Source organism: Gavialis gangeticus, unplaced genomic scaffold, assembly GCF_001723915.1.
Source record: "Gavialis gangeticus isolate Ggan-Ray unplaced genomic scaffold, GavGan_comp1, whole genome shotgun sequence".
NCBI lineage: Eukaryota > Metazoa > Chordata > Crocodylia > Gavialidae > Gavialis > Gavialis gangeticus.
The window spans coordinates 190,145-203,402 of record NW_017729016.1 but is presented as its reverse complement, the minus strand read 5'-3'; the positions used below and the strand labels follow the sequence as shown (position 1 = coordinate 203,402).

At 40.5% G+C, this 13,258-nt stretch overlaps 1 protein-coding gene across 2 annotated transcripts in view; it reads left to right on the top strand.

Moving 5' to 3' along the window:
• Nucleotides 1–11,514, top strand: part of SMURF1 (SMAD specific E3 ubiquitin protein ligase 1) — a 70,283-nt gene extending 58,769 nt beyond the window's left edge. Inside the window, exons 13-18 of one of the 2 annotated variants that reach the window (XM_019512623.1) lie at nt 1,171–1,349; nt 2,203–2,340; nt 3,485–3,605; nt 5,163–5,364; nt 6,266–6,341; nt 7,762–11,514. In XM_019512623.1, the coding sequence (XP_019368168.1) occupies nt 1,171–1,349; nt 2,203–2,340; nt 3,485–3,605; nt 5,163–5,364; nt 6,266–6,341; nt 7,762–7,861 (816 nt within the window). In that variant the 3' untranslated portion in view covers nt 7,862–11,514. Of the gene's footprint in view, nt 1–1,170; nt 1,350–2,202; nt 2,341–3,484; nt 3,606–5,162; nt 5,365–6,256; nt 6,342–7,761 lie in introns of both variants that reach the window. The other variant, XM_019512622.1, reaches the window with a different exon arrangement.
• The last annotated feature ends 1,744 nt before the right edge of the window (nt 11,515–13,258 follow it).

The following is a 13,258-nucleotide window of genomic DNA, read 5'->3' as shown; positions in this document are numbered from 1 at the left end:
CCCCCCCCCCCCCCCCCCCCCCCCCCCCCACTGCTTGCCCCCTTACTTCTGCTTGCTCTGCTGCAGCAGTGGGGGAGACATAAATTTAAAATGGCCCTTCAATAATTAGAATTTATACATGGAAAATTATAACACATTCAGACTTTTTTTTCCATTTATAGAATCTAATTAGTCCAAGGTGGTCTTAAATTCAAAGTTGTCTTGGATTTGGCTAAATATGGTAGATAATGAGTTTTAGATTGAAGGTTAGGATGTTTATATGGAGCCAGTGAAACCCAGGGAAACTGAATTTTCTTTCCAGCTGTATTGAAACCTTAATGTGATGTTTGGTGAGAATTTTTGGTACTACTACACACCCGATTTTGATACCGTATGCATGAATGAAGATAATCTTGACCAATGAGAGTTTGGGGAGATATTAAAGTAGTATCACTTCCTGAGCAAAGTCCAATCAGTGAGAAGTGATACTGTAAACCCTACCCTCTTGGCTACAGGCAAGTCCTTGTCTACACTGATTTCTAGCCATTGGTGCATTACTGCAGACCTCCCCCCTCCTCCCCTACCACCACTCAGTATAGATAGGGTTTTATACCAGTGCAGCATAATTTCCCTGGCTGCAGTTAATTCATTGACTAAGATCTTGCTGTTGACCTGTTCTCATTGCTGCTCGTTGAGAGGAGGGTGTACTGGGAAAACTTTGGCAACAGGCTGAAAAGCAGAATCATCCTGCTTCTTGAAAACCAAGGCAAACCTCTCAGCCTGAAAGGCATATGGATGGGTAGAAACTAGATTAAATAAGCCCTTGGCTAATTTTCTTCAGAAGAAATTAGTGATAATGTCTAATTGACTAAACAAATACTAGGTTAACAAACATTTGATTTCTTTGGAACTTCCCTTTGCTTGCATTTATTTGGGTTCCTCTCCCTTTTAGATTTCAGCCCTTTGAGAGGGAATATGGGGAACCTAGCCAGAAGTTGATTTAGTTAATGCATTGGGTATCATCTGCAACATCGAGTTGTTAAATGGCTCTGGCATTTTAGCAGGGGAAATGGTGACCCTTGGTGCCCAGAAAGTTGGCTGTTAAGGTATTACTAATGGCATAAATATAGCCACGAGGTGTCAGCACTGGGCTACTTTTCCACTGAATGATTCTTTCTTTTTCCCCTGCAGGATCATTTGTCTTATTTCCATTTTGTTGGTCGGATAATGGGTTTGGCTGTGTTCCATGGACACTACATCAATGGGGGTTTCACAGTTCCCTTCTACAAACAGCTGCTAGGGAAACCCATTCAGCTGTCTGATCTAGAATCTGTTGACCCAGAACTACATAAGAGTTTAGTTTGGATTTTGTAAGTACTATTCATTTGTAGCCTAAATTGGAGAAGACTTGGAATCAGACCTCCTTGGTGCTAGTAAAATATTCCACTAAAAGAGATCCTGCATGGAAAGCAGATTCTGGGGAAGGAGAGAACCATATAAACTGATTTACCATCCTGCTGGTTTTGTATCAGAGAATTGAATGTACTTGTTTTTATAAAAGCTTTTCCTCCCAGCTCAACTCGTCTTGGGAGATCCTCCAGTGAGTCATAACCTGACACTGAGGAAGGTTCATTCTTTACTTCGCAGATTATTGATAACCAAATCCAGCATCTGTGTGCAGTTGTGAGGGATGAGCTGTGAGGAAGCATATTCTTGTTTGTTAACTAATGCATGCTGGAGGCCAAATTCTGACCTCATGCTAATTTAGTTCTCTTGTAACTTGAAAGGAATTTAATCTAGGTTTGTATGCATGCAACTTGGAGCAGAATCGGGCCCTCTGTGTTTGAAAAACATTTAGATATTCTTGGGTCTAGTCAGATATATTTGGAATTCTTTCAGTTTTCTTGGTCATAAGGAAAAGCATTTTTATTAGCAGAGTGTTAAATTTAGGTAAGAAAATTTGTCTCCTTACTAGCAGTAGGTGCCACAGTCATAGTGAAAAGGAAAAGTAGTGTGTTATGTTGGGCTTCTAAAAACCTATTAAGCTATTTATAATTTTGCAAATGTTACATTTAGCATTTGTTAAAGCCACAGTTGGACAACTATTAAATTTAATGCATAGTAAGTAACTTCCTTTGATTGCTGAGTTAGTAAGTGGGATTGGTGTGCACCAGCAAATACTTTCTATCCAAATCTTTTTATTCTGTGCCTTTTCATTGACAGAGAGAATGACATCACCCCAGTGCTGGACCATACTTTCTGTGTAGAGCACAATGCTTTTGGGCGTATTCTACAACATGAGCTCAAACCAAATGGCAGAAATATCCCAGTTACAGAAGAGAACAAGAAAGAATATGTCAGGTATCACAAGGCAAACTGCTTCCCCAAATGTGATGAGAGATTTGGAGAATATAAGAATTCTTCATGTAGTTCTCAGCCATGAAAAGGGCCCTACATCTGAAGGATCAGTTGATCTTGATCTTTTGACTTTGGGCATTTTTGTTGGCAGATGGGTTAGGTACATGGAACTGTGGATTTTTATGGCTCAGAGATCAATCTGATCAAGCATTTTTAAAACTTCTGCAGGCTCCCCACCCTCCATCTAGCAGTGTGGGAAGAGGAGGATGGTTGTGACCTCTGCATTGAGAACCCATCCTCTTGCCCAATCCATCCCTTAATGCAGTCTGTGGGATTTCATCCAGTGCCTCCTATGCAGCGCCCCATAACTTGATGTAACTAGACCCCATCTCTTAGAAAAATGTCCAGAGAAAGTTCGAGATCCCATCTATCTCAGGTTTATGAAGCAGGTTCATATTTCTCCCTTAGTTGTATATTATATGTATTAACTCATTGGTGCTGGCATTGCCTTCTGTCCTGTTGCTGGAAAAAGATCAACTGAAAACATTATCAAAAGCATCTTGGGATTAGGTTTCTTTGCTATCATTAGCAAGAAAATGTAAAGGGGTAATGGAAAGTCATCGTTTTCTCATGTCCTTATAAATTAGATGTTTTTCCAGAAAGTTGTGCGTTGGAGAAGGAGAGACACATAGATAGGAAGAAGCTGTTTGCTAGGTAGAAAAATGCCTTTTTGAGGCATTTAAAACATCAATTCACTACTTTTTCTCAGCCTAGGAATACAAATCATTTTAACTGGAGGTGTAATGCTACAAAAAGATGAAATGACCTACCGTGGCTGATCCACAATAACTAGTTGGGCTGACTTCTCTCCTCTGATTGTGTACAATGTAGTCATCTTTTATACACCTTCTTGGCATGCTAATGTAATTTATCTGAATGCTGCAAAAATAAAGTGCACCTTGGAAAAGGCTCACTGCCTGTTTTGTGTTGAAATGGAACTGTTACAAAAAATGGACCGAAATGTACCATTTGAAACCACATTTGTTCCTTGACACTGCACTAAAATTATTGAGTTCTGCTGATTTCTCAGTTTTGCTGAGTGTTACATCCACTATACTTCTAACCACCTGTTTTGGGCTTTTACCAGGTTGTACGTAAACTGGCGATTTATGAGAGGAATTGAGGCGCAGTTCCTGGCTCTCCAGAAGGGTTTTAATGAACTTATTCCTCAACATCTTCTAAAGCCTTTTGACCAGAAGGAACTTGAGGTACCTGTTATATTAGTTCATGATAACTGTTTTTTTTCATCAGAATGACCTGTAAAGCGAGTATTAATGTAAAAATTGTTTTGTCTTCTATTCTGATGAATGAGATGCCAGAAACTGTCACTTTTAACCAGTTCCCTGTTTGCACTAAAAATCTTTTCTGTAATGTGTTGTACAATAGCATTATGGAGGGGACTGTCTAAAACAAGACAGCAACAGTGTATGTTTCCTAACCAAGGACCAAAAGGGGACAGGACCAGTCTGAGTGGAAATGCAAAGTATTGCAGACTGGGACAACCAGTGCCAATGATTAGCTTTGTAGCACTCTCAGAACAGCAGTTGTGTAACTCTTTTCAGGTAGTGTCATTTATGGAAATGAAAATAGAAAATTTTAAGTGCGAGTTGTAGAGTGAGACATTTACTTGTCTTTGATTAAACCTGAACTGTAACATTTAGTGATCTTTGTAATACCAGCCTAGTATTTGCCTGGTTTTAGTGTACTTGAGTTGCTCTCTTAGAAATAAAATATATATTCTCAACTAGTAGCTTATGGACCATGGGTGGGCCTGGAAGTACTTGCTAGCAACTTGTGGTCTGTTAACTAATCACATGGTGCTCAATTTTTTCAGTCTGCTCAATAGTCTTAAATATTTTCTGTTTTAACACTGATTGTAGTTGCCAGAATAATGTTCATGGGTCTGTATGGGAAGGAAAGTGGTCCAAAAGCTGTAGCATAAGAGAGCCATTAAAACAAAATAATTGACAAAATGTGCTCTGGACTTTAGCCTATGATTTTTTTTGGGGGGGGGGGGGAGAATATAGTATGTTATTCGTTTTAAGCAAATGCCTCCTTGGATTAAAAAATAACTGAGCATATTTGTCACTCCAGCTGATTTGGTTTATAGTACCTTCCTCTTCTCAGTACTCTGCAACTGATATTCACTTGGGAAAGAGTTCTGAGAAATTTGACCACTTCTGTGTCAAAAAGAGACTCTAAAAGTTTGTTATAGGCTCTGCACAGTTGATGCCAAATGCAAAGAACTTTATATTTTTATTAGATAAATTATTATGGAATTGAATGGCTGTTTGCTGTAGCATGCAGGGCAGGGATCTGGTAAGATCATGAAGAATAAGCAGGGCTGGGTTGTAGACAGTACAGGGATGGGAGTCCTTTAAGGAAAACTTGAGCATTGTGTGCAGTGATGCATGTTATTCAATAGGTACTATTCTTTTTCTAAGTCTCTGTCACTGATCCGGTGAAAGAACGCATGTTCCTTTTCAGATGTTGCATACAATAACTGGCTGGCTCTGGTTTCTTATCCAAATCCAACCTAATTCCACTTGCAGTTTCAGTTGGAGATACTATTATTCCCTTCCTGTCCTGAATTATTTTGCATCATTCCAAAGTACCACATGCGAGAGAAGGGTGCATCTCATTGTGGGCTAAATCATTCGGGTGTGTAGAGTATATCCCAATGTGGAAAGTGGCTTGGGTAATAGGGACTGTTAACTGAGCTATCATTTCATCACCTGTTGAAAGTGTTTTTAATTATTTAACAGCTAATAATAGGTGGCTTGGATAAAATAGACCTAAATGACTGGAAGTCAAATACACGGCTGAAGCACTGCATGGCAGATAGCAATATCGTAAAGTGGTTCTGGCAAGCAGTGGAAACATTTGATGAGGAAAGAAGGGCAAGGCTGTTGCAGTTTGTGACTGGGTCCACACGTGTCCCGCTTCAAGGTTTCAAGGCTTTACAAGGTGACTGATGTGGGGACTGAGTTAATGTGCATTGAAAGAAGGCAGTACATGTACTAAAGCCAGTACACAAGAGTGTCACTATACATGGTGCTAGAATTTAATAACTTCATCCCTGTTCTTGAAATTCTCAGATTGGTCCATACCTGTAGTAGTAATGAGCATTTTGGCAGTTATCCCTAAAGTGATGAGTTGGTAAATTTGTACTCCTTCCATCAGGTAGCAGTTTGACTTGAATGCCCTAGTCTCCCAAGAAGGCAGCCACATATGTTGGTGAACCAAAATTATTGTATATTTTAACACTGTTCTAAGTACATAAAATGTACATATCTGATTGGGTCCTAGAAAGCACATACATTTGGTAGCATCGCTACAAGAGCAGCTGAACTACTTAACATCTTTGTTTAAGAACAGTTTATGCCCTTAATGAGTTTGTAGCAAAACTATTAGACTTTGAATGTGTTTCCAAAAATTGCCTCTTTGTGATAATGAAATTGCAGGGCTCTAAGTGCCGTATGAATAAAGCTGTAATAAGTGCATGCTAGCTGAAAACAAATGAATCGTCACGCTCCGAATGTACAGCTTCATCCCCAAGTGCATTTCTTCTAGCCCTGGCACGTTGCTATTTTTGAGAATGTGGAAAATTAGTTAAATAAAACTTGGCTGTTCTCTGGGAGCTGTGTTGGGTGGTGTCTTTTGTTTTTAACCACCTCACATTCTTCTGCCAGATCCCTGGAGTAATGCTGTAGAAAGTAATTTGTGCAGTTATCCTCTACTACCTTTCTGCTTGCAGTGGGAATTGTGATTTTTATTGCTTTGTATTTGTAAATAGGAAATGCATTATGTATTAATGCTCTGTTGCTGAAGTGCATTAACTAGAATGTCTGTCTGTAAGGTTCTACAGGCGCTGCAGGACCAAGGTTGTTTACCATCCACTTGATAGATGCAAATACAGACAACCTCCCAAAAGCCCATACTTGGTAAGATGAAGATATTCTACTTGGCAGAACCTGTTCTCCCCCTGTGTGTGTTTAAAATCTTCCTCTTTATCTCCATTTGTCCAGTGAAAAGTGCTCGCAGATAAAATGATGCACCTTCCTTTAAGTAATTTTCTTTGAAGATCAGGGGTGATCTGGTGGCCACCTATAAGTTTATCAGGGGTGCTTACCAGGATCTGGGGGACTGTCTGTTTACCAGAGTGCCCCAGGAGATGACAAGGTCGAATGGTCACAAACTCCTCCATGACCATTTCAGGCTGGACATAAGGAAGAACTTCTTTACTGTCTGAGCCCCCAAGGTTTGGAATAGACTGCCACCAGAGGTGGTTCAAGCACCTACTCTGAACGCCTTCAAAAGGCATCTGGATGTTTATCTTGCTGGGATCCTATGATCCCTGCTGACTTCCTGCCGCTGGGGCAGGGGGCTGGACTCGATCTTCCAAGGTCCTTCCAGCCCTAATGTCTATGACATTATTCAGTAATTCTCTGTTTCTGGATGCAGCAGTATGGATCTATTTACATAGAAACTTAGAAAAAGGCCATTGTTAATACTGTATATTTACAGCCTCGAGTTTCAAGAGAATCTGGGATTAGTTTTTGTAGAGACTGGCTCACTGTCACATCAGAAAAACATTTTACTTGGTTGCCTAACTAGTGAAGCTTTCAGAACCAAAAACAGAACAATATCCTTTTCCTTCTGAACTCCCGCAATAAATTAATCACCTAATTGCTCCCAATATGAGCCTCATGCTTGAGGCCAAGTTCCATGTGGTCCTGTGTTCCAGCCTGTGGATGCATTGCGTGATACTCCAGTGGAGTCTTTGCACCCTGGAACACGTTACTGGTATGGGAAACCAGCTTCAGGAGCTCCTTCCCTAATTGTGCATTAATAGGTGAAGAAACAACTGCATGTAACAACTGAACACACTGTAGGTTGGGATCTGCATCAAGTTGTGAAAGCCTTCTGTCCCAAATACTGAGTTGGGAATGTTCATACTTCTGTTGAAACCTTTTAACTTTACTCCATTAGATTTTGAAGCTAAACCTGCCAAGCATCTTGCCTGCAGATACTACTTTTTCTTTGTTTCAAAAACAGAAAGAGGCGATAGGTATTTTTAAGGGACCAGTTACCAAGTGACCATATTGACTAGTGAAATCAGAGCCCAAGTCCTGACTGAATGCTCCCCTCCAAGCCCTTTCAGAGCTCAAGTGCAGGTTCATTAACTTTAGGAAAAGAGGCAACATTATTCCTTATCTTGATCGATTTGACAGCTTAATGGCAAATACTTTCATGAAGCTGCTTTGTAGATCAGATCTTTGTGGGTAATCTAGGTTTTTGAAAGCAAAAAGTTTCAGACCGTGCACAGGAATATATGAACACTGTTATTTCTGCCCTTTGCAGTTTTAACCGAATTGACATTCCGCCTTACGAGTCATATGAGAAGCTTTACGAGAAGCTGTTGACAGCTGTGGAAGAGACATGTGGGTTTGCTGTGGAGTGAAGAAGCAACCAAAGGAAACAGATGCTAGCTCAAGGACCACCAAATCAAAAGCTAGAAGAAGCTTGCTGTGAACTTCCTGCTAAGCTGTCTGAAGCATTGGAACACTAGGCAACTTAAAGATGGGGTTGTTCCTCTCTTTTGTTGGTTGTTGGGGGTGGGGGGGGCTTTTGTTGGTGGTTCTCAACCATACTTTTTCCCCTTTGTTACAATAATCCTTTCCCTGTTCTTCCATCCCCATAAAATGAAATGCAGCCAAATACACTGTTTGGCTGTGGTTACACAGGATATTCTGCTAGACTTGTAACACATATTGTGATAGGGTCAGTGACCTGTGGTCTTTTTATAGGAGTATCAAACAATAGCTCAGTATCTAAGTTTGGTTTGCTGAGGACTTGCAACTGGTAGGTGCACCTGGCTGTGTTTCGTCTGTAAAGCAAACTTGAGCCCCTTGTAAAATCCAGCAGCTGTAGAATATCTGACTGGCAGTGGAATTCAGAACTGCACATCTTACACACCTGGTCAAAAAGTAAATTTCTAGCAGAAAAATCTCCACATAAACATTTAACTGAAAGGCAAAGTAATTAAAGTTCTGCCTTAGCAGGAAGCTCTCAGTGAAAACAATGGCTCACCTCAAGAAAAATGAAGGAATCCAGGACAACGTCAGTGGTATCATATCCTTTCTCTTCAGGTGTCCTGGTTGAACTTTAATTGTTTTGCACATGGAAACAAGTTTTCTTCTGCAGATTTACTTTACATTGCTTGTCCGGTTTTAAGTACCTTGCAGAGAAGCCTGATTAAGCAGGCAGCAACAGATAAAATTGTCAATTCAGTTCAATCAAAAAGCTGCGATTTCTGTGCCACTGTTTTATGACACATGGTGTGACTCAGTTTATAAGAGACGAGGAAATTGCTAACAATGAAGCTAATGGAACAAAGTTCCATTCTTAAGTCATTGGCCTTGAGAAGTATTTTTGAAAGTAGAGGTAAAAAGAGAACTATATAGCGAGTCAAGTCTGTGTAAAGCTATTTGAAGGATTTATGGCTTTAGTTCTACAGAAATGAAAATTTCTCTGAAAAGCTGTGTGTGGCTATTTTTTTTCAGCTATCCGAAGCTAATGCTAAAGGTTGGCACTCTAACACATTTCTTGAAATGATTTCCCAGCATTAAGGGAAACAAAAGCAAATCAAGGAGCTGAATCACTAACTTTTTCCAGTTTGCACACCAAGATGAGGCAGTATTTTAACAAAATAACATGATTTCAGGAAGACCTAGTTAGCCATCAAACATGTCTAAACTTAAGTGAAACAGGCTTACTTGTATAGGACTTTCTTTCTTTGGCAAGCCTGTTTTTAAAGAGGTTCATTACTGAAACATTTAACAGATGTAATGTTTATGGAATAGTGCATTGAAATTCAGCTGTGGGTCAGAGATGGTTCTTAGAAAATGTCTACTGGAATACCTTCTATTTTAACTTTTTTTTAATTGAATTTGATAATAGCTTTAAACTGTGATAGGACAAAAAGTTAGATACTTGTCAAAGTCCTGGAGCCTTTCCCCACTTCGTGTTTTATTTCCCATTGACCATAATTCTTATAATTTGGTGTTGGGAGTGTGAAGGTTGCATCTGAAGTAGGAATTTGTACCATTTTTTGAGATTTGCACAGTTTGGGTAGAACAGCTGACATAACAGGATTGAGTGACGAAGGCATTCAGACAAGTGTTTGTAGGGCTTTGGGAACCTAGTGACACTTGGGGACCATTTTTTTCAGTCTGGATTAGCAGGGGGTGGGAATGGGATTGCATGACATGGTTGCAGTAGTGGGAAAGGGAAATGCAACTGTTTGCCTTAAACACCTGTGCAATTTGTATTGGGTTACAGGTTTCCACTTGCCCTGCCTTTTCCAAATGTCTGTAAAATCAGCATCCACAGGGTGTTTTTAACTCTTTCAGCACATTTGTTTGTGCAAGAAACCATAGGCAAGTAGAAAAATCAAGACGGGTTGTTGCCCGAAACTATTCCATGCAGTCTCTCATATTGTGGATTTTTCACAGAAGAACGTGGAAAAGAAATGGCATTTGCGCCACATAGCACACAGCTGGCTTTGCAAAAGCAAACAAGGTGAAGATGAGGGCTCTCGGAGAACCCTAGGTCAAGTGGCTTGGTCAACAAGAAAGTTGACAGGTGATAGTCCACGTGTCTCTCTGCTAGGTCAGTATTTTCTTGGCTGTACAAAATAAGACTACACGAGGATTATGGTTTTAACAGTCCTTTTGTGTTTTTGTTTCACTTCAAAGCCTTGTAAAGGAACCTCTAATGTGCTGGCAGTGATGAGAGGATGGAACTGACCTGTAAATTGCTTTAATGATACACTTTTTTTTTTGAACTATTTCACCAGCACTCCTGTTGTGCTGTCTTTTGCAATTTTGTGCCTCTTAACTAATGATAAAGAAGGCAACTTTTTGTCTCATTCTGTTACATGAATATGTGAAGCAGGGCTTAAAGCTGGCTAGACAGAGAAAATAAACCAGGGAGGTAAATAGGGGTTGAAAATGTCATGTTGTTCTGCCTAAGGCTGGCAGTGCCACATGCAGTTCTGTGGGTAAGAAATTGTGAAAGGCAAGCAGGAGTTTTTAAGCCGTTTTGTCATTGATGCATCAACGGGTTTTTTTTCAGGCTGCTCCTATGACCTCTGACACCCAGAAACTTAAAGCATGTCCTTTTCTGGGGCATCTGACAGTGTGAACAAGATGGCACGTACCCTCTGAGAACTGTCAGGGTTTGAGCTGGTTGGTTGGTTGGTTTTCAAAATGCCCAAAGAATAAGGTGGAAAAGTCTGGTTGACGTTTCCCCGTCACACACCCTGCCTAGTACAGGAATAAATATGGAGCAGCCCTATAGGCACTGGAAGGTGCAACATCTACATTCTCTGTCTCTCTCATACCTGTTCTAAAAGCAAACCTAGAAACTAGTCCAGTGGTACAGCTCTTCAGTACTTGCCCTGATTACTGCTCATCAGCCTATACTATTCACTCAGGGATGCGTAGGAAACCACCACTCTGCTTGTGTTTTAAATCAGGAAGAAATGAGAGACTGGTGTATGAATGTTGGAGTTTACTTGGGCATTATGTTTAACGGAGCCATGTTTGAAAAAGGCTGTTTGTTGCTTCCAGTGGTGAAATCTGTTTTCCCAGCAGTACGTACTTTGTTTGAGTCCAGGTGGTGAAGAAACCCCCGAGATTTCATATTATTAGACCCAGCCACCATGCCCTCTGTAGCCAGTGCCCAGGTTCAGTGCTGAATAGCACAGCAAGCTCCCAGAAACACAGTTTGAATCTGTTTTTTAATTTGTTAATTTTTGTTCCTCAACCACTTTATAATGTATTTTTTAATTTATTATTTTGTAATGTCTTGTTTAAGTATTGCTGCTATCCTTGTTATTCTTCCCACTGTTTTTATTGCAGATTTATTTTGTGAAAGTTGTACACTAATGTCTCATTTTATGTCTAAATCAAAGTATTTAAAGAAATACTAGTTCTATTTAATGTGGTTATGGAACCAGCTGGAATAAACAGTGATTGTATAGTAGGCTGGACCCAGGAGGTCATGTTCATTTTTGTTACATATGCAATAAACTCACAACTTTAAACAGTCGGTATCTACCATTTTGTCTGTCCCAGTGGCCATATGTGGAAGCTGTAAGTCTACTGGATAAGCTCATGATGACAGTAATGGGAGCTGCTGGAGATCATTCCCCTTTGGAGGGGAATGGAAAAAGAGCAGTAGGGAAAGTAACAAAATAGATTGTGATCCCGCTGCATCTGGTGCTAGCAGGGCTGCATACAGGGAAAGCAGACTCGAACATGGTCTTGATGCAGGCAGACTCTATGATGTTCTTCCTAAGATCGATAAAGCGTTGGTGATGACATGCAGGTACCTTCATGCAGAATCTCTTTGCCTTGTTCTGAGCACTGCAAGACCAGCAGTGAGGATAATCGTGGTAAATCTGTATAGGCCAGGGCTACATTTGGCTTCACTGAGAACACGAGAGTTTCAGATAAAGCCCCCTTTCCTGGGATTGCACCTTTGTTTCATTATCTCTTTACCTTGAACAGTTTGGTTGGATGCTTACAAACCCTCATCTGTGTCCTAACATGTCTTTTTTTGTCTGTGTGTGTTTTTCTTCCTGCAAAATCTCCCTTCTCAGGGAAACCAGATATTCCACATGAATGGCAACAGGGATGCTAACTAATATATGATTTCCTCTCTTTACTCATTATTAATATGTTACTTTTGGCTGTGAGGGAGCTTATGGCTGGGCCATAAGGCTGGCTATGTTGCTAAGTTAAAGGTGGGAGTGGGGGACTTGATAGAGAGGCGATACGGTTGTATAATCTTTCCTGTCTAGACCTAAAAATAGGTTTGACTTTCATTTGCGTCATATTATAAAACAGGGATCCTTTATCTGTCTTTCTCCCTGTTGATGAGTCAATTTCATGATGTAAATCAAGTGAATCAGTTTGTAATGATGGTGGCCTTAGTTCAAGTGATGATACTTTTTCAGTCAGGCAGTGAAGATTTAACCCCTTCACCAGTAGTGTGAGGCAGCAAATTCTATCGGTTCTTCAATGCCCAATCAAACATTTTTGTAGCCCGTGTTGCCTTTAAGAATACTTTGCAAAATATTTAATAGTTTCCTTGGAGTTCTCTCAACCTGCAAATCCATACACTGTAAAGGAAATATCTTTTTATTCTCAGTATAAGCAGCTGTCTTCAGCAACCGAGCTGTGAAGCAACCGAGGTAATTGGACTACCGTACTACATGAACTTTGTGAAGAGACAGTAGAAAAAACATAAAGGTTCTGGTAAAAGAAACTAGAGGGATAGTTCACTTGGCTTCAGTAATTTGCCACCTCTTAAATCTGGTCTGTAGGGAGCAAATTGTTTGGGTTAAATTGTCCAGTCCATAGCTCCTTTCAGCACATCTGGTGGGAACGGATTCCTGTGTAGAGGATCAGCCTGTTAGTGAGAGTACCTCCTTGTTTTTAGCTCTGGTGATGACCACAGAGTGCTGGCTGCAAACACACTAGACTGAAAAGAAAAGTTCAGAACCAGGTTCTGCATCAGAGAATCCTAAAAGTTAAATGTTTTGCTGCTGCCCCCTTAACTACCCCGGCTGTGAAACTCCCTTCTTCCAGCAGAGCAGCTGCTGGCATATGCAGCTGGTGGAGTAGGAGGATTTGTGTGTCCCAGAGCAGTCCTGTTGCCTGGTCTCAGGTGTTAAATCAGTAGTTTGCATTCAATATGGGGTCATGGGTTGTTGAGATCCTGGTGTTTTTTAGCCCATATTTTGATGGGGGGGGGTTCCTGCTATCTATAGCTTTGAGTTGGCAGTGAG